At 39.5% G+C, this 26,128-nt stretch overlaps 1 protein-coding gene across 2 annotated transcripts in view; it reads left to right on the top strand.

Moving 5' to 3' along the window:
• Nucleotides 1-22,994, top strand: part of LOC108715868 (low density lipoprotein receptor adapter protein 1-B-like) — a 30,645-nt gene extending 7,651 nt beyond the window's left edge. For both annotated transcript variants that reach the window (XM_041561726.1, XM_018261384.2), the window contains exons 2-9: nt 11,544-11,686; nt 13,781-13,893; nt 15,424-15,538; nt 15,981-16,053; nt 16,630-16,722; nt 17,993-18,117; nt 20,644-20,678; nt 21,661-22,994. In XM_041561726.1, coding sequence (XP_041417660.1) covers nt 11,544-11,686; nt 13,781-13,893; nt 15,424-15,538; nt 15,981-16,053; nt 16,630-16,722; nt 17,993-18,117; nt 20,644-20,678; nt 21,661-21,805 — 842 coding nt within the window. In that variant the 3' untranslated portion in view covers nt 21,806-22,994. The remainder of the gene's footprint in view (nt 1-11,543; nt 11,687-13,780; nt 13,894-15,423; nt 15,539-15,980; nt 16,054-16,629; nt 16,723-17,992; nt 18,118-20,643; nt 20,679-21,660) is intronic.
• The last annotated feature ends 3,134 nt before the right edge of the window (nt 22,995-26,128 follow it).

The following is a 26,128-nucleotide window of genomic DNA, read 5'->3' as shown; positions in this document are numbered from 1 at the left end:
GCAACTTAGGGGTATTTGCCTGGGGGGGTAGACTGGGAGGGAGGGGGGACAGGAGGGAGGGGTTTTGCGCCAAAAGGGTTTCCTTCTCCTTTAATGTGGAATTAAGAAAGGGATGTTGTGTCTGTCTGTGAGTACCCTCAGCTGGGAGGTGGCCATTAACTGCAGCAACACTACCAGAAATATTTCACATGTATGTTAACTTTTTTTTAATCATGTTATAGAATGGCCTTATCTTAAATTATTGGAAAAAAAACAAAAGTCAGATTTAAAAATGTAATTTGCTTTCCAATTCTGTTCATCTGCCATTTTAAAGGACAAGTAAATATTAATACACTTGGGGATGATAATCTGTTTGCCACCCCCCCCCAGAGTATTAACTATTCGTTGTCATTGTTCCTCTAGATAGCTACTCGGTTGTTGTCACTGAAACCTGTTGCCATGTGAGAATACAAGCATAAGAGACTGGAGCAGGTTAAAATAAACTAAACACTCGAAAGTAAACAACGGTCTAGGTCTGGATCATATTAAACCTCGGGGTGCTAAAAATGTATTTTGTGGTTCCCAAACATTCTATATCAGAATTCTTTGTGTGTTATGGTGCAAAAATGAAAACTTTTAGGGTAATAAAAATGCATTTCAAATTACATTATATTTAGTTTAAAAAGTCTTGTCAGACTTATTTTTCTTCAAGGAGCAAAACAACCTAGACTCTGGGAGTTGATCTACTTAGATTTGCTGTGTGATACAGTGCCACACAGAAGGTTACTGGTTAAATTAAGGAATGTTGGCCTGGAACATGGTTTTTGTACCTGGATAGAGAACTGGCTGAAGGATAGATTACAAAGAATGGTGGTAAATAAACATTTTCTAATTGGACCAGTTTTAGAAGAGTACCACAGGGGTCAGTCCTTAGTCCTTTGCTTTTTAACTTTCTTAATAAAGGAGTGGTTCACCTTTAAGGTAACTTTTAGTATGTTATGGAATGATCAATTCTAAACTACCTTTAAATTGGTTTTCATTATTTATTTTTTATAGTTATTTGCCTTTTTCTTCTGACTCTTTGCAGCTTTCAAATGGGTGTCGCAGACCCCTTCTAAAAAGTATGTGCTGTGTAAGGCTACAAATGTATTATTACTACTTTTTATTCCTCATCTTTCTATTCAGGCCTGTTCGTATTTCAGTCTCTTATTCAATTCAGTGCATGGTTGCTAGGGTGATTTGGACCCTAACTACCAGATTGCTTAAAATGCAAATTAAAGAACAGGTAAATAGAAGACTAAATAACTCAAACCTTAAATAATAAAAATACTGTCTCTATCTTTGCTGATGATGCTGAATTGTAGAGAACAACCAAGTTCCATGCAGGATGCTGCCACTTTGTAGAGAGATTTGACTAAATTGAAAAACTGGGCAGCAAACTAGTAAAAAAGGTTCAATATAGATAAATGCAAGGTTATGCACTTACGTAAATATAATATGAATGTGATGGACATTACTGTAACATTTACAAAGCTGTGTGTTTTGAATGTAACTCTCATATCTATCTATAATTTTTAATCATGACTCCCATAAGCACACGACTGCTTTCAACAGCTTATTGTACAATTTAGGGAGGAACTCCACGGGCAATTTCGGTGCAATCTGACGCTCTGCGCAGAAACGCAGGCGTCAAGTCGGATGCAACGGAAATGAGGTAAGCAACAGGAGTGCTGGATGGTGCCGCAGCGTTCGTCCAGCGTGACTGTCTTATGCAGACGCTGCGTCTGCATCCGACAGAGTCGCATCGGACTAACGATGTGACTTCATCCGACATTTCCATCTCTTACCTTATTTCTGCTGCATCCGACTTGAAGCCTGCATTTTTGCGGAGCGCGTCGGATCACGCCGAAATCACTTCAATTTCAATCAGTCCTGGCTACTGTGGATAACAAAACAACCCTTGTTTTCTTCTACCTGGCAAAAAAATGCAAATTGCTGGTGGGGGGAAAATGCACTTCACACTACACTTTCCAAAGTAGCTTGAAGTTTCCTTGGGAGGAAATCCAACAAAGGTGCAGGCTGCATTCCGGTTGGGTGAAGAGGTAGCCTCTGGTGCATGGAAGCATGCTGTAACTCTGAGAATAGTGAGACAGCTGAGCTTTAAATAGTTGTGTGCATGCATGTGACATCATGTGCATAAAGAGAGTACCACTCTTAAAACATGGCTGCCCGCATCGAGAGTTCCCTCCCTGCATGGGTAGCCTAGCGCAGGTGGAGGGCTTTTTTTTTATCTATCATGTGTGTTTAAGTACAATCTCTATAAAAATGTTTCAAGAAATATAACTTCTGAAAGAGTCAAACTTCCTGCTCGCATATGAGCTGTATTTCCTTTTACGTTTGTGGGTTTCCTTTCTGTCCTAACACCCAGTTTTGCCGACCCTATAGTAGGTCTTTACTACAATGCTGCCTATAGAGGTCTCAATAACTTTAAAATCTGAAGAGATCAAATTATTAAAATGGCAGGTGATTCTCTCCCACTTTTTTTCTTGTTTTGTAGAACATATTTATTTTGCAGGTTGTAGTTGCAGAAGTACTGCAGCCAGGTCTGAGATACTTCTAACATGGAAAAGTGTCCCTATGGGCATGGCTCTGATCACCGCTACCTGTGATGCAGTCAATCTTTCTTCATACTAGATCCCTTAAATTCAGATAAATTCCAGAAGTGGTTTCTAACCTGCTTCATACAAGAGCTTGCATTAGCAATTTTAGGGTAGTGACACACCGTAAGATTCTGGGAGATTTAGTCGCCCAGCGACAAATCACTTCTTCTTCTGGCGACCAATCTCACCTAAAAGCCTTCTTGTCGGCGGGATGGCACTCAAAGTGCTTCACACAAGGCGACCTCGGAAAACGAATTGCTCAGTGCCATCCCGCTCCCGCGATTCCTTTTTTTGGCCGGCGGGAAGACTTTTCGGGGAGATTGGTCGCCCGAAGAAGCGATTAAATCTCCCAGATCTTAATGTGTGTCGCTACCCTAAAATTGTTAATGCAAGCTCTTGTAGGAAGCTGGTTAGAAACCACTTCTGGATTTCAAATATCTCCGAAGGAATTTGCTTTATTTTAGCAGGAGCTGTATCAAGTTACTTTATACAAAACTGCTGTTGCCTTTTCAGCAGCACAAATCGGGTGGAAAAAGTTGGACTACAACTGATCTACTAATGGTTCATGGATGATTTTATCAAATTTTCGAGGTCTGTGATTGCATTTAATTTTTTTTCAAACTTGCTTTAGGAAAAAAAAATAATCAAAGTTTTGTGGGCGATCACTTGAAAAAAATTCGGCCATCAAATCCGAAAAAATTTGTACGATTCGAGTTTTTTCATGTTTTTATCGAAACTTCTTTTCCTGAGTTATTTTATTAATAAATAAGGTAAAGTCATGGATGGGAGTTTGATCAAGTTTGTTTTATTGAAATTATGAGAAAAATTCAAGTTTTGGTAAGTAACCCCCCCCCCCCCAATGTAAGGGCCAGTTAGGCGGCTAGTGTTAGCTGATATAAATATAGTGGAGAAAGCGGTGGGCTATATTCTTCTGATAATGCTCATTGTAGAGGAAAGCTGAGCCAGCAGTCTACATTGCCACTCATAGGGCAGTGTTGGTGGCTAGCCAGACTCCATGGGGTATATTTATCAAAGAGTGAAGTTCCACCACTAGAGTGAAATTCCGCCACTCTTAATTCATTTCTATGGGATTTTTATAGGCGTATTTATCAAAGGGTGAACTTTCACCCATTTATAAATACGCCTTTCAAAATCCCATAGAAATGAATTGAGAGCTGCGGAATTTCACTCTAGTGGCGGAACTTCACTCTTTGATAAATGTACCCCCTTATGCAGACTGCTTGCAGCTTCTCAAATATTTTGGACCAACAGGACACGTACCACCCTTGTTCTATGGTGTAGCAGAACCTGGGGCCTATATTTTAAAATGATTTATGGTGTGGTAGGAATGTAGCTGTAGTGCAACTGGACTTCTGACTGCTTCTTTCCCCATCAGTTCCCAATACAAAGTGCTGTATTGATGTTTCATATTAATGGGACACATAATGGCATATTAAATATAACAAACAAGTAAAAGTTGTGCTCACCAATAATTTTTAAACCATTAAGCGGGAGTGCAGTGAGGCTGTGACCGCAACATTTATACAGACAAATACAAGAGGTCCTCTGTACTCAACCCATTATCAATATATTTATGACATGAAGACACTTTGGAGGTTATGTAATATAATGCACCAAGTTTGACCAGGGGCAGTTACCCAGAGCAACTAATCAGCAGGTAGTATTTACTGGTCACTTGTTTAAAGGTAAACCTCCTATTGGTTGCTATGGGTTACTGCTCCTGGGCAAACTTATTGCTTTTAATTGCATATGGGAGTTAGTGCCTTAAGCTACTAAAAAATATCTTACCCTTTAAACAAAACCGGGATTGTTTGTCCATATATTGCAATATATTTAAGCTGGCCAACTACGTCAAAGTCATCCCTGATATGGCCATAGTAGGACTATTTAATTGGTGCTTAAACATAGGGGCTTACTCCACTACCTATAGGTGCCATTTATAGGGGATGTTAGACTTTTATAAAGTGGTATGACTTGGCAATATAACTACTTTCCAGATACAATAGTGTAGCAAAAATGGCTACACCTCTGGAGAAGTAAGTTGTGACCCCTTGGTCAGATATTGGCCAGGGAAGCACGTTGGAGAGCCCCATACACTGTCCTGTAAGCTGCTGACTTGGTCTGTTAGGGCTTTTATCGGCCTGTGTATGGCCACCTTAAGGAATGAACTGCAGAAAAGACTATGGTTGAATGATTTGACAAGCTTGAAAAGAGGTCTCTTGGCCTGAAATGTGCCATTTGTTGAAGTCTGTCGTTGTAGGAGTGCCGCCAGAAGGAGAAAACAGATGCAGCATCTCTAGGTGCAACTTTGTTGTTTATCTGTATTATACTATATTTGTGTGTTTCAAACACATTGAAAATTATATAAAGGGTTATGTGCATTTTGTCCTCCAAAGAGAGTATTCTAATTCACGTCAGGGTTCTATGCTCCTTTAAAGGAGAATTCAACCCTAAATTTAGCCCTACACCAGGGTTGTGGAGTCAGTACATAAATCCTTTGACTCCGACTCCTCATTTTATGGTACCTCCAACTCCTTTGTTTAAAGGAACAGTAGCGCTGAAAACAAAGTGCATCAAATATTAAAATATGATGTGCTGTTGCTCTGCATTGGTAAAAGCATTGTGTTTGCTTCAGAAAGACTACTATAATTTATATAAGCAAGCTGCTGTGTAGCCATGGGGGCAGCACTTCAAACAGGGGGGGGGGGGAAAGGACAAAAGACACAGGTTAGAGTCCTGCGCGGAACCAATTTCTAAGACCCGGACCCATCCCAAACCGGCAACGATCGACGCGAACCTCAACTCGCATACTTACCCACTTTGATCCGCTACCCGACCTGGACCCGCAACTGCCTCATCCTCAACCGGCCGACCACTATCAAGCAGGAGGTGATGGTGCTGCAAACTGTTAGTGATGTCCTCAAAAGTGGGCAGGGACAAAAGTTTTGTAAAAAGGAGTAAAATATCTTATGTAATATTGTCCATAAGAAATTTAGATCAAACCCACGGGTATAGCCGCACCTGAAAATCCTCCCCTCATTCCGCAGGGTGCCTGTTTTTTTTTTTTTTTTGCGGGTACCTGACCCGCTGCAGGTTGTTGTCTTATGGTAGCCGAGGATGAGTAGAGTATAACAGTGTTTTATTAGCAGTTTCATGCAGCCATTACACATCAACCATAGCTTCACTCTAACACCCCAAGCTGTATAGAAAATACTGTGCATACACAGCACAACCCATTTGCGCAGTGACACCTACAGGCCATTTGTATAAACACCACATAAAACACCAATAAGTGTCCACAATATGGTGCCTGTCTGCTTGATGTGATTGTGTAATTCCAAGACTGAAGGAAACAAATTGTAAATAATATAGTGTAAGTAAAGTTTATTTTGCTCAACTAACATAGAAAAGAATTTGGAATATTTTTTTTTTTTTTTTGGGGTGACTGGTCCCCTTTAAATCTTTTTATACAAACGAAGTGTAATTTCTCATATCTGAATGTTGTAAGGCAGAGAAGCCTTTCACTAGTGCAGAGCAGGCTGTATGAGGTTCTGCAGCTCTCATGGTCTCCTAACATCAGCTGTTGGGTGAGGCTTGACCACTGGAGAGCTGCACAGTGAATTTCCTGCTGGGGAGTAAAGTCTTTTTATGCCAGTGATTTTTGTGGGTTGGACCTGTTAAAATGAGAGAGACTTAAAACAGAATGAGATGTTTGTTTGCTCAGAAGACTGCATATTCTATACGACAGGCTCTGATGTACAGCGTTTTGCGTTACGTCATTTTAAAAATGCAGAAATAAAAACTGTTCTGGGTAGATTTATTCTTTTGTTTTAATTTTGGTTTAAATGTTTTGTCCATAGTTTTTTGTATTCTGGCTAATACTGAATTCTCCGCAAAAGGTTCGGGAATGAGGAACTTGCAGCAAAATCACATCATTTGAACAAAACATGGGTCAGGTTCAGTTTTCCCGGAGCTGTATAGTGACTTGAATTTACGGGTTTGAAGTTTGTTAACCCCAGTCTCAAACGAATTCTTGAAATCTGTGCATTCTACTTGGGATACTCCTTAAGCTGGCCATACTTGCAGATCGCTCCCCAATATGCCCACCTCCAGGTTGGTGATATCTGGCTGATCCGATCGTGGGCCCTAGGGCCACAACAAGGCGGAAACAGGTGGGCAGATTGAGGACCGCATCAACGAACCAATGTGGTCCTTGATCTGATGGGATTTATAAGCCAGGCCGATTGACAGCTGCCCGACTTTAGGCCAGATATCAATTGGGGAAGCTCGTCAGAGGGCCCCAATAATAAGATATAAGCTGCTGATTTAATGTGCCAGCAGCTTATATCTGCCTGTGTATGGGGCCATACATCTCACCCCCACCCCCTCAAAAAAATGTACAATGACTTGCCTGCTACATGATTTTAATTCCCTTTCTAGGTTGGTTACTGTTGGCTACTAATGAAGCCCTTTAGGCAAGGAGCAACTAGACTTTCTGTGCCTGTAAGGATTGTATTACTTTTTAATGTTAATGGGATACTGTCATGGGAAAACGTGTTTTTTTTTTTTTTTCTTTCTTTTTTTCAAAACGCATCAGTTAATAGTGCTGCTCCAGCATAATTCTGCACTGAAACAAACAGATTTTTTTTTATATTTCATTTTCAAATCTGATATGGGGCTAGACAGTCAGTTTCCCAGCTGCCCCCAGTCATGTGACTTGTGTTCTGATAAACTTCAGTCACTCTTTACTGATGTACCGTATATACTCGAGTATAAGCCGAGTTTTTCAGCCCCCAAAATATGCTGAAAAACTCTACCTTGGCTTATACTCGGGTCAAGTGCAAAAACGGTCGCCGGCGCCTAAGAATAGTAGCCGGCGCCTAAGAATATTCGCCGGCGCCTTAGAATAGTAGCGGGCACCTAAGAATAGTCATCCAAAAACGAGATTGAAACTTACCAGAAGCTGCTGCATTTCTCACCCTCGGCTTATACTCAAGTCAATAAGCTTTCCCAGTTTTTGGAGGTAAAATTAGGTACCTCGGCTTATACTCGGGACGGCTTATACTCGAGTATATACGGTACTGCAAGTTGGAGTGATATCACCCTCCTCCCTATCCCCCCCCCCCCATAGCCTATCAACAGAACAATGGAAAGGTAACCAGATAGCAGCCTCCTAACACAAGATAACAGCTCCCTGGTAGATCCAAGAACAGCACTCAGTAGTAAAATCCAGGTCCCACTGAGACACATTCAGTTACATTGAGCAGGAGAAACAACAGCCTACCAGAAAGCAGCTCTTTCTGAAAGCACATGACCAGGCAAAGTGACCTGAGATGGCTGCCTACACACTAATATCACAACTTATACATACACTTGCTGGTTCAGAAATGACATTTTATATTGTAGAGTGAATTATTTGCAGTATATACCGGGTTATTTAGAGTGAATAACTGCATCATTAAAATCATGACCGAATCCCTTTAAGGATTCAATGCATGAGCAGGATTTAAAACATTAACTAGTTCCTCGTTTTCAAGTCCTCAAGTGTGACGATAAATAGCAAAAAATATGTTTTTATTTCATTAAAAACCAGAACTAATGCATTTTAATAGTGATGATTAGACAGTGGTATTTCCTCAGCCAAGGATAGGAATTTCAGGCATGCAGCTCTCATAATAACTCCACAATAATTGGAGTTTATACTTGACATTTTGGGGTTTTCCTCCCTCGCTCTAGAGCTGGCAGCTAATAGAACTGTACCAGTCTGCACCTTCTGGCGGGCACCAAGTAGCAGATGTTTTAACACTAAATCTTGGTTATATCTCTTTCAAAATAGATCATGTTAAATTACACATTTCTGTGTGATCTTAAGGCTTCTCCAGCAATACATTTCATAACTATCTGTATTTGAAGTAGATGAATATCTTAAAATAGCTTTATCATTTATATATTGTGTAGTGCTTGTGTAAATTCATTGATTTACATTTTTTTTTTTTCCCATTAAACTGTTCGTAAAGACATGGGGATCAGCAATGCAATCAAACTATATGCATGTGAACAAAGATGAAGTATTTTGCTTATCTTTCTCTGTAGGGCATACCTGTTCTTGTACCCGGTGTCCAGAAAGCTTTGATTTGCAGAAAGGTTGTCTCTCATAAACTTATTTTTATCCAAATAATCCAAATTTTTTAAAGTTTTTATTTTGCATTTTAACAAACCGAAAAAGGGGAGAGGGGGTGGCCACTTCAGACGTAAATGGGGAGAGAGAAGAGGAGTTGAGCTGGGGGGGGTATTACCAGTCTGAGGACATTATGCATACATTCTTATGGCCTTGGAGACAAAAAGGAACACCAAGAGCCCCAATAGTGTAATATGTTTTTACAAGGAGTAATGGTAGAGTAAACAAGTTAATACTCACAAACCAGGGTTACCGATAGGCAACCACTGTATAGGCAGGTGGGGAGATTATCCTGACCCCACTCAGGAATAAAACGTCGCTCTCTGTAGAAAAAGAAAAAGGGGATGATACCCCTCGGGGTGGACTCGATATAGTAGTAAGACAAAACAGAGGCGCCAAAAGGATAAAAATAGCTAAAAGCACTTAAAAACCCAATGGGTAATTCAGGGGAGGTAGTAATGAACTTACCTCCTCCAAGCAGACACCACCGAAATTTTCAATAATAGTTTATTCACAAAACAGTATTGCAACGCGTTTCAAAGGCATTTCCTGCTTCATCAGGAAATATGGAACGGGAGCAAAAACAACAGTGTCTTTGTATAAACACGCCAGGCGCCTCAGAGGTATATAAGTTTCTGTTTAGGTAGGGAGTCTTTCTTTTTTCCCCAAAAATTCAATGCAGATGGCCCCATGGACTTCCAATGTAACAATAGGTCTCAATGGTAATGTTTCTTCTATACCCTGAAGGTAAATGCTAGGTTATAGTATGTTATGGAGCATCGGGCAGTGTGAGCGTAGGTAAGTACCTCTCGCCAAAATCTCTGATTATTGGGCATTCCCAGAAAACATGGAAGAATGTACCAACCGTGTTGTGGCATTTGGGACACTGGTCCGAGGCCCCTGTATAAATCCTAGCTAAATAATCCAAATTTTTTAAAAATTATTTCCTTTTTTTCTTTGTATCAAGTACAAAGTACAGGTATTGGACCTATTATCCGGAATCATCGGAACCCGGGTCTTTCCGTAGTTTGGATCTTCACACCTTAAGACTACTAGAAAATCATGTTGACATTAAATAAACCCAATAGGCTGGTTTTACTTCCAATAAGGATTAATTACATCTTAGTTGGGATAAAGTACAACCAACTGTTTTCTTACTACAGAGAAAAAGGAAATCATTTTTAAAATTTCAGATTATTTGATTATAATGGAGTCTATAGGAGACAGCCTTTCTGTAATTCTGAACTTTCTGGATAACGGGTTTCTGGATAATGGATCCCATACCTGTACTGTTTTTTTTTAATTGCTAAAAACTAAGATATAATAAATCCTTTGGATCTTTGTAAAACGCAACTGAGCAAATGCACAGGCCCAGGACTGCTGCTTGGCTTTCATTGCACATCATGAAGGTAAAAATGATGGTTAATCCCAATGTTATTAATAGGGGAAAAAGATAAATATATAGGAAGGCCAGTATTTTTTTCCAGAAAAGGTGGCAACCCTATGCACATGTAGCTCGTCACTGTTGATGAAACTCCAAACTGGGAAAGCAAGCACAATGGCTGTCACCACTTGATTGGCACTAGTCCATCTATTACTCACTGCTACTTTTCAAGCCTCATATACGCATAGTTTCTGTAGTATTAATTGGGTCCAGGTAGTCTATTATGATCTGAGACCATACTGAGCTTTTTTAGCTGTCTCAGACTTGTAATTTATATATTTGGTGATGTTCTTGGAAGAGAAAGAACTTGATAAAATGAAGATAAACTTTATTATTTGAGAAATGGTACAGAATTTTTAATTATATTTAGAAAACTTCTTAATTCAGTATGCTGAAGCTTATATTAAATTTTTATTTTTGCGATAGTTCCCCTTTAAATGATCGCTGATCTATAAAAAAACTAAAGGACTCCCATCAGTTTGGTGATATTTCATTTGCCACATTTTACTGGATGTCGGAAACTCTTCCTAGCTTAAGCTTTATACCTCAGTCTCCAGGACTTCTACTTCAGAGAAGAGTTGTTTCTATGCCTGCAGAACAGTGTGTTGGCTCCGATCCAAATTTTCTTTTTTTTCCGTTTTTCGGAAGAGGTTTTTGCCCAGCAGGTGAACTTTAAAGTTGACAGTGTAGTTCAAATATAGTTTGAGTTCATGCTCGTACCAATTGGATCCAAGATGAGGCTGTACAATTGCATGGTATTATTATTATTATTATTTTTAACATTTATTTAGAGCTCCATCATATTGTGCAGCACTGCTATACATGTATATAGTGGTCTAGTACAGTCAACACCTGCCTCAGAAGGTTTGGTACTAGATCACTACATACATGATCCAGGCCCTGCCTTAGTGCAGCCTTAATCAAGCAATTCCATTATGTTCATAAAATAAGTGTCTTACATACAGTAAGGTACTCAATGATAGAAATCAAGCCTGTTCATGGTCTGTTTGGCTTTGTTATTAAAAACATCCTCTCTCATATCTAATGGGTACAAATATGAGTATTTTCTACTAAAAGTACAGGACTGTGAATCTGACCACATATTTTCCCCTTATTTCCATTCATCTCCCCATTGTAAAGGCAACATCCTTGTCAAAATCAAACTAGCAAGATTAAAAACAATTTTTGGTTAGGTTGTGGATATTTTGTTCAGAGATCTAAGCAGCCTTTAAATGTGTATTTTTTTTTTTTTTCTAAATAGAACTACCAGAAAACTGGACTGATACCAGGGAAACTCTCTTAGAAGGAATGTTATTCCATTTGAAATATTTGGGCATGACATTGGTGGAACAACCAAAAGGGGAAGAGCTGTCCGCAACTGCAGTGAAAAGAATTGTGGCAACTGTAAGTCTTACAAATCATGTTGAAACTCCATTCACTGTAGGTGCACGAATGTATAGCCACTTCTGAATACACCTCTCTGATCATTAAAAGCCATTCCTAGACAAAAAATCTATACTTCATTTAGTAAAGTATTATCCAGAGTGGATGGGACCTAGGTTTTCCAGATAAGTGCTAATTTGTTTCTTCATACCTTAAGTTAAGCCCCCCAAAACCATTTATATTTTGGTACGTACACAATTCAGCCAAATCCAAAATGGGTAACCATGTCCTTCTACTCCACAATACTTTCCCTTTTCCTCAAGACTACCACTTTCTAGCATTGTATCTCCCTCATAGCATTATGTACCAAGAGAAAGCATCCTAATTATGAATGCCAAAGGTCTATTAAACAGTTTGATGCCCAATATGCATAGATATTCTAAACTGTGGTGTACATAGACCCCAAATATAAGCAGAGCGTATGAATATTCACTCTTGCTGCAGCAATAATAGCACCTGATATGTGTTATGTGCCATAAGACCCGCTAATAGTAGGGAGACCCTAGTAAACCATATATTTTTGGAAAGTACACATTCTGTCGAATCCAAAATGGGTAAAAACATTTTTCTTCTGCAAACTATGAAACTGCAAAGCCATGCTAAATGTAGCAATTTTTATGAAATTTAAAAAAATAGTCACAAAGCTTGCATTGTACCCAATATATGCTCCACATTTTTTATAATGCCAGCATAAAACATCCTAAATATGCACGCCAGGGGTCTACTGACCGCCCAATATGTTTAGATTAGAAACTGTGTGGCGTACAGAAACTGGGTCGGACTGGCCCGGCAGGACACTGGGAAAAAACCTGGTGGGCCCCGACTCTCATGGGCCCCCGCCGGACCAGACCACCTCTTCCGATATTGGGATGTGACTGAAAAAAAAAATTTTGGTGCTGAGTGGCGCCTTCATACATGCGCGCCGAGTGGCACGTCACAGTAGAGGGGGGGCCCTGGACAGCAGTTCCAGTGGGCCCCAGTCTGACCCCGTACAGAAACCCCCAAATGGATATACAGCAGGCAAAATTTCCGTGGACAAAAAGTTAAAAAAAAAAACAAAACAAAAAGGAATGCAATAAATTCCCTAAAATTCAATAAAACCACTAAAATCAATTTGAGTAGTTTAGTGTGGCCAAATAGGTTTTACGTACAAAAACAAGCTAACAACACCTACAGTACATGGAACTGAAAATGCACTAAAATGGCTAAAAATGGAATATAATCACTGAAATAACAAAAAAAAAAAACCGAAGGATCCAGTAAAAAAAAAAAAAAAGCTATAAAATTTGTGTGTGTTACACTAACCTGGGGTGTGCATGCAGTATCTCCATCTTCAGGCACGCAAGAGGAGTGGAGGTCCTGGAGGAAGGTGTGTGGCATCTGTGAGATCTGGGTTGGGGGAGCAGGAACTGGAGACGGCAGCAGACACACATCTGCTATACCTATGGGGCCCCTGGGTGATTCTGCCCCAGGGGCCACTTTTCCCCCAGCTCTGCTTGTTGCCTAGGGGCTTTGGAGCAAGTGGCTTTAAAAGCTGCTTCTCCACTCGGAAGTGCTTCAGAATGTAGAGTCTAGGTTCTGTGACACTTAAAAAGGTTAAAGATGGATTTTTGCTGTAGACTGCAGGTACCTTGCAATGGTTTGTGCTGTAGAGGTAAAACACTCTCTTGCATTGTTTTTGTTTTTATTTGCAGTTCAAATAATAATCTGTTGTGTAGCAGCCTCCAGACAAGGCAAAAATGATATTGGACATTTGTCAACTATGCTGCTGCTTTTGATGGGAGCATGTTCCAGATCACTCATTCTTCATCTGAATTGCTGGAAAGGCTCTACACCCTAGATAAGCTTGTGCTTGATCCTAACTATAATTTTCATTGTGCCGTGTACAACACCGTACATGTGGCGATCGAATGTTATTGAAGGGGGAAGAAGTTTTCAGGGGATTTGTTGTCATGTGCCATTCCCCAAAGCTACAGTGTGTGCTGGGTTTGTCTGTCTGTAGTTTTGCCTGTGGGATCTTTGCATATTGGATTTTTTTTGTTTTCTCCCTCAAAGGCAAAAGCAAGTGGGAAGAAACTGCAGAAAGTTCTTCTGAAAGTATCACCACGGGGCATCATTCTACATGACCGCGCAACCAACCAACTAATTGAGAATGTTTCAATCTACAGGTGAGTTGAATTGGGTGCAAGACTTCTTTAGTTATGTGACGGAACATAAACAATGGCGTAGATTACCCTTCAGGTTTTTCTTTCTAGAAGCAATGGCAGGGTACATGTAAATGACAGTGTGGGTTGGTGGGGATATTTTAGAATTGTGATTTTAAACTTCTAAAGGTCATTTATCATGGGTGTCGTAGTTATTTACTAATTTATGACTCTGAGCATAGTCACACTCACCTGGAACAATGTTGTTCGACCATTTTAAATCTAGATAATCCATATTATGAGTTGGTTGTCTCACGGCCACAGAATAGGTGAATTGAAGCCAGTTTCTGGTCTTGTTCATGGGTTTTTGAGGCCACCCAAGGTTTGCCCCAATCTAATACCTTCTGGATCCTTGACTTGCATCTATTGCAATTCAGCAACTGAAGGTCCCCATGGACGCAAAGATTTTTCTTTGCCGAACGACCGATTTTAGCGAAATCCGACCAATTCGTCAAATTATCGTGGGATTCGAACGATCGTACACCTTACGATTTTTCATTCGACATCTGTCAGAAAATTGATCGGCCAGGTTAAAAAATCTTTATCGGTCCCAGTGCAATCTATCTTATGTTTGCAGGGCCAAGTGGGCAGCTACCCTCCGTTTTGCTGGGAATATAACCTGAAATGGTCTTTTTAGTTGATGGACATATCGTACATTTAAACAATCGTTTCGAGATAATCGTTGTCTCACGATAAAGAAAAGATCATTTAAAGATCTTTACATATATGGCCAGCTTGAGACTTGTCTTTTCAACCTTCTTTTTATAGATTTCTTCTAGTTTTATTCTACTTATAAATGCTGAGATCAATTCTACCTGTGTAGCTACAAGGACTGTTAAAGTGGACCTGTCACCCAGACATAAAAAACATTATAATAAAAGTCATTTTCAAAATAAACGTGAAACCCAAATTATTTTTATTATTAAAACATCCATACTTCTTATAAACTAATTTTAAAAGTCTCAGCTGTCAATCATATATGGCTTGCCCCTCCTCTATGCCTTGGGCATAGGGGCGGGGCAGTCAATTACTTTCACTTTCTATTCTGTCCTTCCTAGATTTCACTGCTCTCCCCACATTCTCCCTGCTCCCTCTCCATCTAATTGTGTAGCCAGTGCATTGGCAGGGGTGTCAGGTCCCCCATTCCGGCACATAAACAAGTTTTTGGCATGAGGCAAAGCTTGCTTTAATAACAGTGTCAACAAAATGGCAGCTGCCGTCTTGCTGTGATTATGAATTCCTAAACTAAACAAAACCAAGATTTAAATTTTTATAGTGCAAGTGAAGTTTATTTTGCTTGGCTAACATCATAAAATAGGACTTGGAATTATTTCTTACAGTGACGGGGCCCCTTTAATGCTGCAGGACAGAATTTGATTTCTTTAAAACAATTGTGAAGGCAAAGGAAACCATGTAATTAAAATTACGAGTTTTTTGTTATGACTGTTGTGTAGTTGTGCTGATCATATATAATTCATCTTTTCTCCTCTGCAGGATATCCTATTGCACAGCTGATAAAATGCATGACAAAGTTTTTGCCTACATTGCTCAGAGCCAGCAGAATGAAACCTTAGAATGCCATGCATTTCTTTGCACAAAGAGGAAAATGGTTGGTATATCGTTTAAACTTGCTTATATTCGAGCAGTTATTACACAATCCTGGGTCTACCACCATTGCAGCCCTGAGAGCAGGGAAATACTTCCTGTTTCAATATGAAATTCTTAGAAAAAAAAGTTTACAGGGCCCATTTATTAAACCTCGAATTTTCTGGTTGAGTTTTAAAGGGTAAAACTCTTCATTTTTAGAGGGGAAAACCCTCGGATTGTTTGAGATTTATTATACTCCAAAGCTGCCAAAAAAACCTCCAACTTGTCAATGGCAGTGCCTGAAGTTGTTTCTTGATGTTGTAATCTACGCTGGTTTACTTTTCATCTGAAAGTCTAGTTTTTGGAGCATCAATCGTACGATTTGAATTGACACGCAAAGTTTGTTTGTGGACTGGGCTGCAAATAAAATGTACTGTAAACTGATTCAGATTTATCCTTTCCAGGCACAAGCAGTCACATTAACAGTTGCTCAGGCTTTCAAGGTAGCGTTTGAGTTTTGGCAAGTATCCCGAGAGAGTAAGTACACCTCACATCAGATATTCTATATTATTCTCTGGTAGTTGAATTACATTTTTAAGTGCTGGTTGAAGGTTCTATTGTCTGTGGCAGGTAAGTAGCCAGTTCCTGCTCTGCTGGGCAACACTTCAATACGACAGGGTTATTTCATCCTGTCTCTTTGATTTTCATACGGGAATGCTAAATTCATTGAGATTATTTGTAAAATAGATGAACCCGTTGTAGTTCTGCTTGTACAAAGTATTGACCCTTTAGAACATCTGCTCGTTAATTTTGTATGTAACTCAGTATTGTGCTTTATGTTTCAAAAAATCAGGACGCTTCATCTCTATTCTATTCTTACCCAGGCAAACTATAGTTTTCTTAGTCTTGCTACCAGCATTTTATCAGCAAAGAATATGCTAGGAGAAACCTGCTCAGATGTATTTAAAAGCCCATCCTGTGCTTCTCAACCACATTCATTGGTTACTTTTTTCTCACTTTTAAAGTTACACTCAAATCTATTGAGCTTCATGCACTGTGTCAGGAGTAACGAGATGAGCAATGTAATGCAACACATTTTATCTCCTTTCTAAGATAAGGAAAAGAGAGAGTCTGGTTCAGATGGAGAAGGGGCAAGTAGTTCTCAGTCTGATGGCTCCTCGAGTATCACCAGCCTTAAAGCATCAGGTATGTCCACAAAAAGCAAACTTGTTTCTTTTGTTGACCCAGCTGTTAGAGAAATATTCTAGTCTTTGTGGTGTATTTACCTTAAATTTGTTAACTTTGCAATCTACACAATTCAAAGGCTTTAAAAAACAAATAAATAAAATTGTACCGTTCACCTTTCTTGTATGCTAAGAAGGGTGAGTTGTTTTTATTACTATGGTCAGTGCCTCTATTAGAAATCACGGGGCCCCGTGCAACATTATTTTCGGGACCCTGGCCACCCCAGCCCCATCCCAGATCCCGGCCACTCCACACAACGGTTAAAAGACCACACAGACACCAGTGCTAAAAAAGGTAACCCCCCCCAAACACACACAAGTTATAAAAAGCTATTGACGGTCAGGGCCTCCTTTTTTTTAAAAAATTTTTTTTTTTTAAATTGGTCAGGGCCCCCCTACAAGTTAAAAAAATAAATAAAAAAAAACAATTGGTGCCCCAAAGAATAACATTGGTGGCATGGGCCTATAGAATATTAAAATACATTGGTGGTCAATGAATTAAAAAAACACAAATTAGTGTTCAGTAGAATTGAACTCATAGCTTCAGGACTTCAACTTCGCCTACTTTCGTGACTTTGGGTCTCTTCACCGCTTTGGGACTTCAATTACGGCTGTTTTCATGCCTTTGGCTCTTTTTGCCGCTTCAGCTGTTTCCCTGGCTTTGGGCACTTAAGCATTTCGGCTGTTCGGTACTTCAGAAATGGCCGCATGACTTCGGCACTGTCGAGGGGGGCCAGGCTCTTTAGAAAGTACAGCACGCTGGGCCCCCCCTTCAGGCCCTGACTTGTACCCATTGATGGCGGCCCTGATGTGGTGTGTTTTTGGTTCAGGCCTCTTCTATGTAACAGAATTGGTTCCAAATGCTCTCCTATAAAATTCTAGGCATGCTCTCACATGAGACTCCCTCAGGAAGAAATGTTTGTGTGTATCTTGCATATAATCTACCATAAGGGGAACTGCATAGAAGAGCACTAAGACTTGTGCACATGTACAATTACGCTATCAGTCTAACTGTCCTCTTCCCAGGCAAATCCATATTCCTAAATGGTGACCGAATTTAACCTTTAAATATTCCGCTACAGCAATGTGAATTACTTTGGTTTACTTGCTCACAAAAAAAAGTTTTTTGGAAGTCCAGATAGGGTGCAAAAACAATTTCTAGATAAGCCCAACTGAACGAGCTCACATCAATCTCCATCTAACCTATTCCTTTGTCTGTCATGTTCAAATAGCATCTGCAAACCTTTTGGATTTGGAAGACTGTACCAAAGCTTTTGATGTGTTAAATGCCAGTGACAATCATATTGAAGATGTATTAAGGCAAAATGCATCCAATGAAAACAACAATATAGTGTGGGTAAGTGTTTTGGTAATAGCACTGTTGTGGGGTGTATGCTGGTTCTTGACCACCATGTCTTAAACTGTACTGTTAGCTAGTGAAGTGTGGGTCGGTCGGGTTTGGGCCGGCTACCACAAAAAATCTTCGGGTCGCTCAATTCCGCCGGCTTCCGGCCCTTCAATTTATAGACTCGCCTGCCCCTCCCCTTTTGTGATGTCTAAATAAATAAATAAATAAATAAATAAATATATATATATATATATATATATATTATATATATATATATATATATATATATATATATATATATATATATATATATATATATATATATATATATATATATATATATATATATATATATATATATATATATATATATATATATATATATATATATATAAATATAATATATATTTATAGAGGGGATGGAGTGGGTTAGGGTTGGGAGGGTGCAGGTCAGGGCCAGAACTAGGGGTAGGCAGAGTAGGCACATGCCTAGGATGCAAAGCTGGGGGGGGCTACAGGCACGTACCTCTCTGTCGCCTACCCCATGTCCGGTCCCCTCTCTCCCCAACTGCCGCTTGCATTTTCTACACCTATTGTGCTCGTGCGCACGGCCCATTTTTGTGCATGCGCGCAGGAGCGTCAATTCGCCAGAGTTCTCTCAGCCAGCGAAAGACAGGCTGCCTAGGGTGCCGGCCTGGCCCGGCTCTGGTACAGGTCGAGGGAAAACGTGACCCGCACATCAAGTGCAGAGATCTGAATAAACCACAAGAATTCTGCACATTTTGCTTGGTGAGTGCCATCTGATTCTCCTTGTTATTGCTTCATGTATGGAACTGAAGAGCAGCAAAGTTCCCAGATAGAGCACCACAGTATTTAACCCATGGAGGTAGGATTCTATTGAAGTTTCACTGCTGTAAGCCTAATTAGCGTTTCTAGTGGAATAGGGCAGTTACACAAATTGCCTTTTGGGGTTGCTCATTAACTCATCTGGCCATTCCAGAAATATGTAACAGTCCAATGTTTTATTAAATGCCACTTAGTTGGTACACTTTAGCACATATTTGTACAGATGCTCGTTTAGTCAGAAGAGAAAGTTATTTATGCTGTGCTTTTTAATCTATATGTAATCTGCTAGGGTTCCTGGAGACTCTCGCTGAACACTTTAAAGAGACAGTAACACAAATAACTTTTAAATATATTGCTTCTAAAAACTTATTAGCATGTATCATAAAGAAATTGCAATAATGTTTTTTTTTTTTTTTTAAAAAAAACTAATTACTATTGATGTATAGGACAAAGCTTAAAGGGCACGTAAAGGCAAAAAAATAAAATCCCATTTTTACTTTAATGAAAAAGAAACCCATCTGCAATATACTTTAATGCAGTGAATTTCTCCCTTCGTTTACTGCTGTGGGTAGGAATTGTCAGTTCGTCCCTAACTGCTCTGCAGGGAAACAATCATACTAATGAACAGCAGGGGGAGCCCCCGCCTTCCCAGCCATGCAGAACTCAAGCAGCTTTGTTTGTTTCCCTGTAGAGCAGTCGGCAAATGTGTAGAGATTAGTATTGGATTTTATTTTTGCCTTTACATCCTCTTTACTGTTTCCAACTCCAGCTGCAGGGACAAATATCATGGAACCAGATTTAAACAGATAAACTGGGATTCTATTCAGAGGATTATTTTGCTGCAGCCACTGGTTCTGCAGAGTTGGAGTTTATATTAATCAATACAAAAACTATAAAATCCACATTCGATTACATGACAACACAGGACCCAGTGCAGTCTGTATATTCTGATTATTAACCAGTCTTGCTGTATCGGCTTCTGGCAGTATTGGAGCAGTAGCATGAAAATGCACAGAAGCCCTGCTGGCCAACTGGGCAACACTGTAACACGATGAGCATTTTATATTGCTTATGTAAAATGGCCCACATTTCTGTCAATTTCAGGTGACCTAGAGTGGCAACTTGGTATTCTAGCAAGCTGACTTATTTGTAGCTCTTTGTAATTGCATCAAGGGCATCGCTTCTAGCTTAGCTGGCACACGGAGTAAACTGCAGAATACATGTTTGGATGAACTGAACTCTGCTAATGTCTCGTGTGCCATTTAGTAGCTCGTGAAAGGAAACTAGGAGCTTGCTTAAAGGGTAACCAATCATCATTGTGAATTTTATAGCGGATGTTTAACATTTTACAGCTATGTATACAAAAGAACTCCCATTTTACATTTTTCAGGGGTGTAAAATCGGGGAAATGTATTATGCATAATAAGCGGGACCACAAAACAGCAATGTAAAATAAAAAGAAAACCTAAAATCAGGGGATGTAAAATTAGAGGTTCCACTGTACTTATTTGTGAATTCCTCAAAACATTTGCTTTCCACCTGCAACCAACCGCTCTGATAATCGCTCACCAATTTCCTCTTTTCTAATTGAATTATTCCAGTGTCAACCAGCAGTTGCAGTGCTTTATTTTAAACTTTTATATTACGCACTATAATTTTTTTATTTTTTTTCCCCACCCCATAATCTAGGAACTGGATGATGGACTGGACGAGGCCTTTGCAAGGTAATTAACCATAACTGCCTAAATTAAGAGTTACGATCATGGTCACATGATCATAATTATTGTGTTCTATATTTTGAGGTTTATACATGCAAGTAAGAGATGTACACTAATATGCGGGAGACTTTTCTATTGGGCTTGGATTACATTATGTTCCAATATTTGGCATGAAACCATGTACCGGTATGGGATCCGTTATCCGGATACCTGTTATTTTGGAAGCTCTGAATTGCCGAAAGACCATCTCCAACAGACTCCATTTTATGCTTAAAAATCCACATTTTTCAAAATATTTTTCCTTTTTCTCTGTAATAATAAAACAGTAGCTTGTACTTGATCCAAACTAATATATAATTAATCCTTATTGGAAGCAAAACCTGTAGCAAAAAGCCTCCATTATAAGCTTGATAACTACAGGAGGTTCCTGAACATCCATTATTTATATTTGGGCTTTCAAAACTGTGCCTCATCTGTAGATGCAGTTGGGGTCAGAATGTCCTGAAAGTGTTGGTTTTAGTTTTGTTTATCCCTTAAATGCTTCCATTTACATTCTGGGTTTCAGAAATAGAATAGTAATATTTTGGATCCGGTGTCGGACTGGCCCATTAGGATACCAGGAAAACTCCCGGTGGGCCCTCATGCTGCTAAACTTTTGGTCTATTTCATGGCCATTTCCTATTTCTATGAGAACAAAGAGGTGAAATCGATTAAATAATAGATTATAATATGTAAAGAAAAGACACTGGTAGAATAGAGGTTGAGTAAGGAGAGGAAGAATAATAAGTACTGAGAGTGAGCTGTACTGTTCTAAGGTTTTTTGGTGGGCACCTGTTGTAAGATTTTTTGGGTGGGCCCCTGGTGTCCCAGTCAGACACTGTTTGGATCTTACAGATTTCCTGCTTCTTTGTATACCAGATATTCATTCTTTGATTCTTTAAAAAAAATATCATGAAAAGCCATTCAGTTTATTCTGGATTTTCCCTAGACTTGCAGAATCCAGAACAAACCCTCAAGTCCTGGATATTGGATTGACTTCAAATGACCTTCAGTCTGAAGAATGCTTGTCTCCTACCAGCTGGGATAACCTGGAGTTGAACCCTGCAGAAGCAGATGAACCATTTATGTTCTGACCTTTCTGAAGCTACCTGCCAATTATCAGTGCAATAGTCCTACCATCAGGCTCCTGTCAGTGTTTCAAGAACATACATTTGTAGTTGCTGAGAATCCATACGCCTTGAGGTGGGATTGGAAACCCAAAGCTTTACCTTAGACACTTTATTTCCAAGTCCATCGCAAACTAAAGGGGGGGGAAAAAACATTTCAGAAAGAAAACATAAAAAAACAGCAGTTTTATATTTTAGGGGCGTGCAGTCCTCAAGAATTGTTGGGAACATGGATTTTGTTTGTGGAAGTTTTTCTACTTTTTATGTACAAAATACTGGACAAATCCTTCGTGTTCTTTCTAAAGGCCCCTTTTCCAGATCTCTCATTCAATGAGCTACATATTTCAGTCCCATAAGATATACTTGGCTGCGGCATAGTGTTTTGTGTTTGTATTCTGCTTTAAAACTCGCAAGTTTATTCACATTGGTGTTCCCATTTTATAAAGCACCACATGGTATCGGTCCTGTAGAACGTTCTAGCGCCATATCTGCAGTATTTGCACATCTGCTGTTGTGTAGGGATGCCCATTGGCTATAGAACGTCTGATTTTTCATCTTTCCTTCGTCTAATTGGTTGCTTTGTGGCCCTTATTTACTGGATGTCACTCTGCTAATTAGAGCACTTAATTTATCCCCCACATCACTCACAAAAATGTTTATAAAGTCATAACACTAGCCTATCTACCATATCCATATGTCCATTCCTCCGTAGTCCAAAGTATTGCCAGTTTATGAGATTCCCAGCTACATACCATTCAGATGAGACTAAGCCATGTTGTGTATCAAAGGTCTGCACAGTATTACGTAAAATATGCATTTTTGTCTGCACCAGAGTTGACAATCATTTTGTAATTGACAATATGTACCTTGAGTTGCCATCTGGCCGGTATTTTACCGGCCTGGCCGGTAAAAATTATGGTTGATCAGAATTTTATTAATAGGGGAAAAAAGATAAAAGATAGGAAGGCCAATATTTTTTTCCGGAAAAGGTGGCAACCCTGTATGTACCAGTGTAGAAAGGTCACGTGCACAAAGCCTAAGGGAGACGGCACTCCCAATAATCCGAAAAATCAAGGGGACCTGACAAAGGGGGAACACCCTCCGAAACGTTGTGTGACGCAATAAACACACCAGCGGTAGGACCACGGTTTAACTCGCTCTGTGTGTGCCAGCTTGATTTTTTGAACCCTATATGTACCCCATGTTTTGTTAGTTTGTCTGCAGTTACTAGAATACTTTTTTGTATTTTTTTTTTATTGTATCCTTGAAAAAATGTGTGCATTAATGTATTTGTTACAATTTTTTTTTTTTGCGCTATTCTAAATCTAAAGTGGGTATTTAAGGGTGATATGAATGTTCCTTAGTGCATTTTTAAAAATTTGTATGGAGTTTCTTTGTAAGCTAAGTTCTTAACAATTTTCTTTTTTTTTTTCATGGATGAAAGGATTTGATTGTCTTGTTCTCAAAGTAAATCTGACACTTGTTAAGGAGTATAATAATCTATTTATCTTACATCTAGTCCATGGTCATTAGCACTACCGTTTGCTATTCAAGATGGCTGTGGGTCGAGCTGTGACTGCAGGAGGCATTGGTGTTCCTTCTGTTTCCTACAGCCATTTTGGCACCAAAGAAATTGAGATTGCAATTCTATTTCAGTATAAAGCTATATTTAATGGTAGTGAAATCGGCCACATTTTGTTAAATCCATTTTGGGGAAAACTAGACGTGAATGGTAATTTGTGCACCACATTTTTAATGTAATTAACGTGCAGAATATTTTAATGGCCATGAAATGCACAAGTGCCTCTGTGCAGTATTTCTATGGTTTGTAGCTGAATACACCCAGGCCTTGTGCCTTCTCGCTGGCTGATTGGAATAGACTGTAATCTTGAAGATGAAAGCGATTGTGATCATGGGTTTCTGAAGCTGGAGGATTTTTTTTATTTTGCACATTTCGTTACAGATTTGGTTTGCTATAATGTCATCTGAAGAACAGAAACAATTGATTGCATTTGAACGTCAGAAAGCTGATTTTCACAGGCAAAGTAATGCCAAGCTATAGGTTTTAAGCATGAACAGACTATTAATTTAATACCAGTGGCTTCATAAATTACTGGATTAAAAAGCACAGGTAACATTTATGGCTGAACCAATGGAGGGCTACAGACTTTTAGTTCAGTTTAGGAAGCACCCTAAAGGGGAGATTTACCTAGGGTCGAATATCGAGGGTTAATTAACCCTCTATTCAACTGCCAAATTGAAATCCTTTGACTTCGAATATCGAAGTCAAAGGATTTAGCGCTATTCCTGCGATCGAAGGAATAATCGTTTGATCAAACGGTTAAATCCTTCGAATCGAAGGATTTTGATCGATCGAAGGATACTCCTTCGATCAGAAAATTGTTAGGAAGCCTATGGGGACCTTCCCCATAGGCTAAAATTAGCCTCGGTAGGTTTTAGGTGGCGAACTAGGACTAGGAGACAGTACTCCGACTATCGAATAGTCGAGCGATTTTTAGTTCGAATCGCTCGATTCAAAGTCGTAGTAGTAGTCGAAGTAGCCAATTCGATGGTCGAAGTAGCCATATTCGACCATTCAAAATTCAAGGTATTTTTTCTTCTATTCCTTCACTCGAATGGGCCCCTAAATCTTCACCATTCATAGCAACCTTTTATGTCCTAAACTGTTACAAAATGACAACAAATCTGTTCAAACACTTTTCACCTACTCTTTTTCCACGTTAGGTCTCACCAGCAGACCAATAAGAATGCTTGAAACAACGAGGAATAGGATAGAGCCCACGATCCGCAGACTCTGCTGCAAAATACTTTAGTTGATCAAGTCTGCAGATCGTGGGCTCCATCCTATTCCTTGTTGTTTCTAAACTGTTACAAAATCTTGTTTCTCCTTTAACCAAAATCTGGAAGTAAAACCACAATGTTAAACAGCGCATGGGGGTAACTTTTTTTTTTTTTTTGTAATCATAGCTTCCAGATCTCCATAAGTTCTGCTGTACTGTCACTATTAGCAATATATAAAATGCTATTGACAATGTATCAGAAACCAGAATAAATATTCTTGGTGTAACGTCCAATGTGTTGTTCTTCTCAAATGCAAAGAAAAAGTAATGTTTTCTAATATACATTAATGTCAACTTATTTGTTTGGTTTTGAAGCCATTTGTAAATATAATTGCTATTGAAAGCAGTGTATTTCTGCACGGTTGGTCGGGCTTCTTTTTATGAGAACCGATGAATCGAGAAATACTGCTTTTTAATATTACAAATTTGGTGCTTAGAGAAACGTTACATTCCTGGACCGTTCACAGTTTCCAAGAAAAATAACTGGTGTTAAGTAGTTTATAGAGATGCCTCCAGGTGCAAGCTGTATCTCCTGTCATTTCTGTTGGCCAGATGGCAATTTGCACGTCCTCCGTTGACAATCCCTAAAACAGGGTGGCTACACCCGCAGTTTGGAAACCTGCATAATCGGTAACTCCGGTGATGTGCTTAACTAATATCCCTCCAGGCAGCATCTGGTCAGCTGTGGAAAACCTCTCTGTGGTTGCTATGGGTTATTAGACCCAGGCTGATGTTTCACCATTCATTTAATCTATAATGTGAGATTACAACAATCCCTGTGCACCACACCCTCTCGACATATATTACAACAGATTATAAACTGACCGCAGGCAAACTTCTACACCATATTGGCTACTGATAAAAGAGTAGGATGCTGATAAGAGAGAACATTTGGGGATCCTTTGTTCAGGTGCATTCTAGGGGGGAAATTCACTGAAGGGGAAAGTCACTAACGTTGGTGAAAATTCGCCAGTGGGACGTAATTTTCGGGAGTTTGTGATTTACTAACGGGCACAGGTGTAAATTCGCTAGCGAAGGAGATAGACTGTAGCGCTACTTTGCAACGTCAGGCGAATTTGTGCTCTGGCAAATGGACGTAACTACGCTAATTCACGAAGATGCAGATTTTACTGAACGTTAACTACTTTTGCGCCAGAATTGCCTTTGCCGCGTCAGACCAGGCGAAGTGTAATAGAGTAGATAGGACTTCCTCAAAAAACAGTCACAAAAAAACGCTGGCAACTTTTCAGTTTTTCAGGGTGATAGGCTGCAAAAGATCGTAATTTTTTTTTTTTAGGGTACCAGGCTTCCCCCCTACATTTCCTAACATATGGCACAAACTATACAGTGGGCTCGTGTTGTTCAGGGCTCTTGCAGACAAGCGTTTTTACCTGCGCTCCCCTGCATTGCGATTTCTTTCGTTCAGCCG

This window comes from Xenopus laevis, chromosome 4S (assembly GCF_017654675.1).
Source record: "Xenopus laevis strain J_2021 chromosome 4S, Xenopus_laevis_v10.1, whole genome shotgun sequence".
NCBI lineage: Eukaryota > Metazoa > Chordata > Amphibia > Anura > Pipidae > Xenopus > Xenopus laevis.
This window is presented reverse-complemented; position numbering and strand designations above follow the sequence as displayed.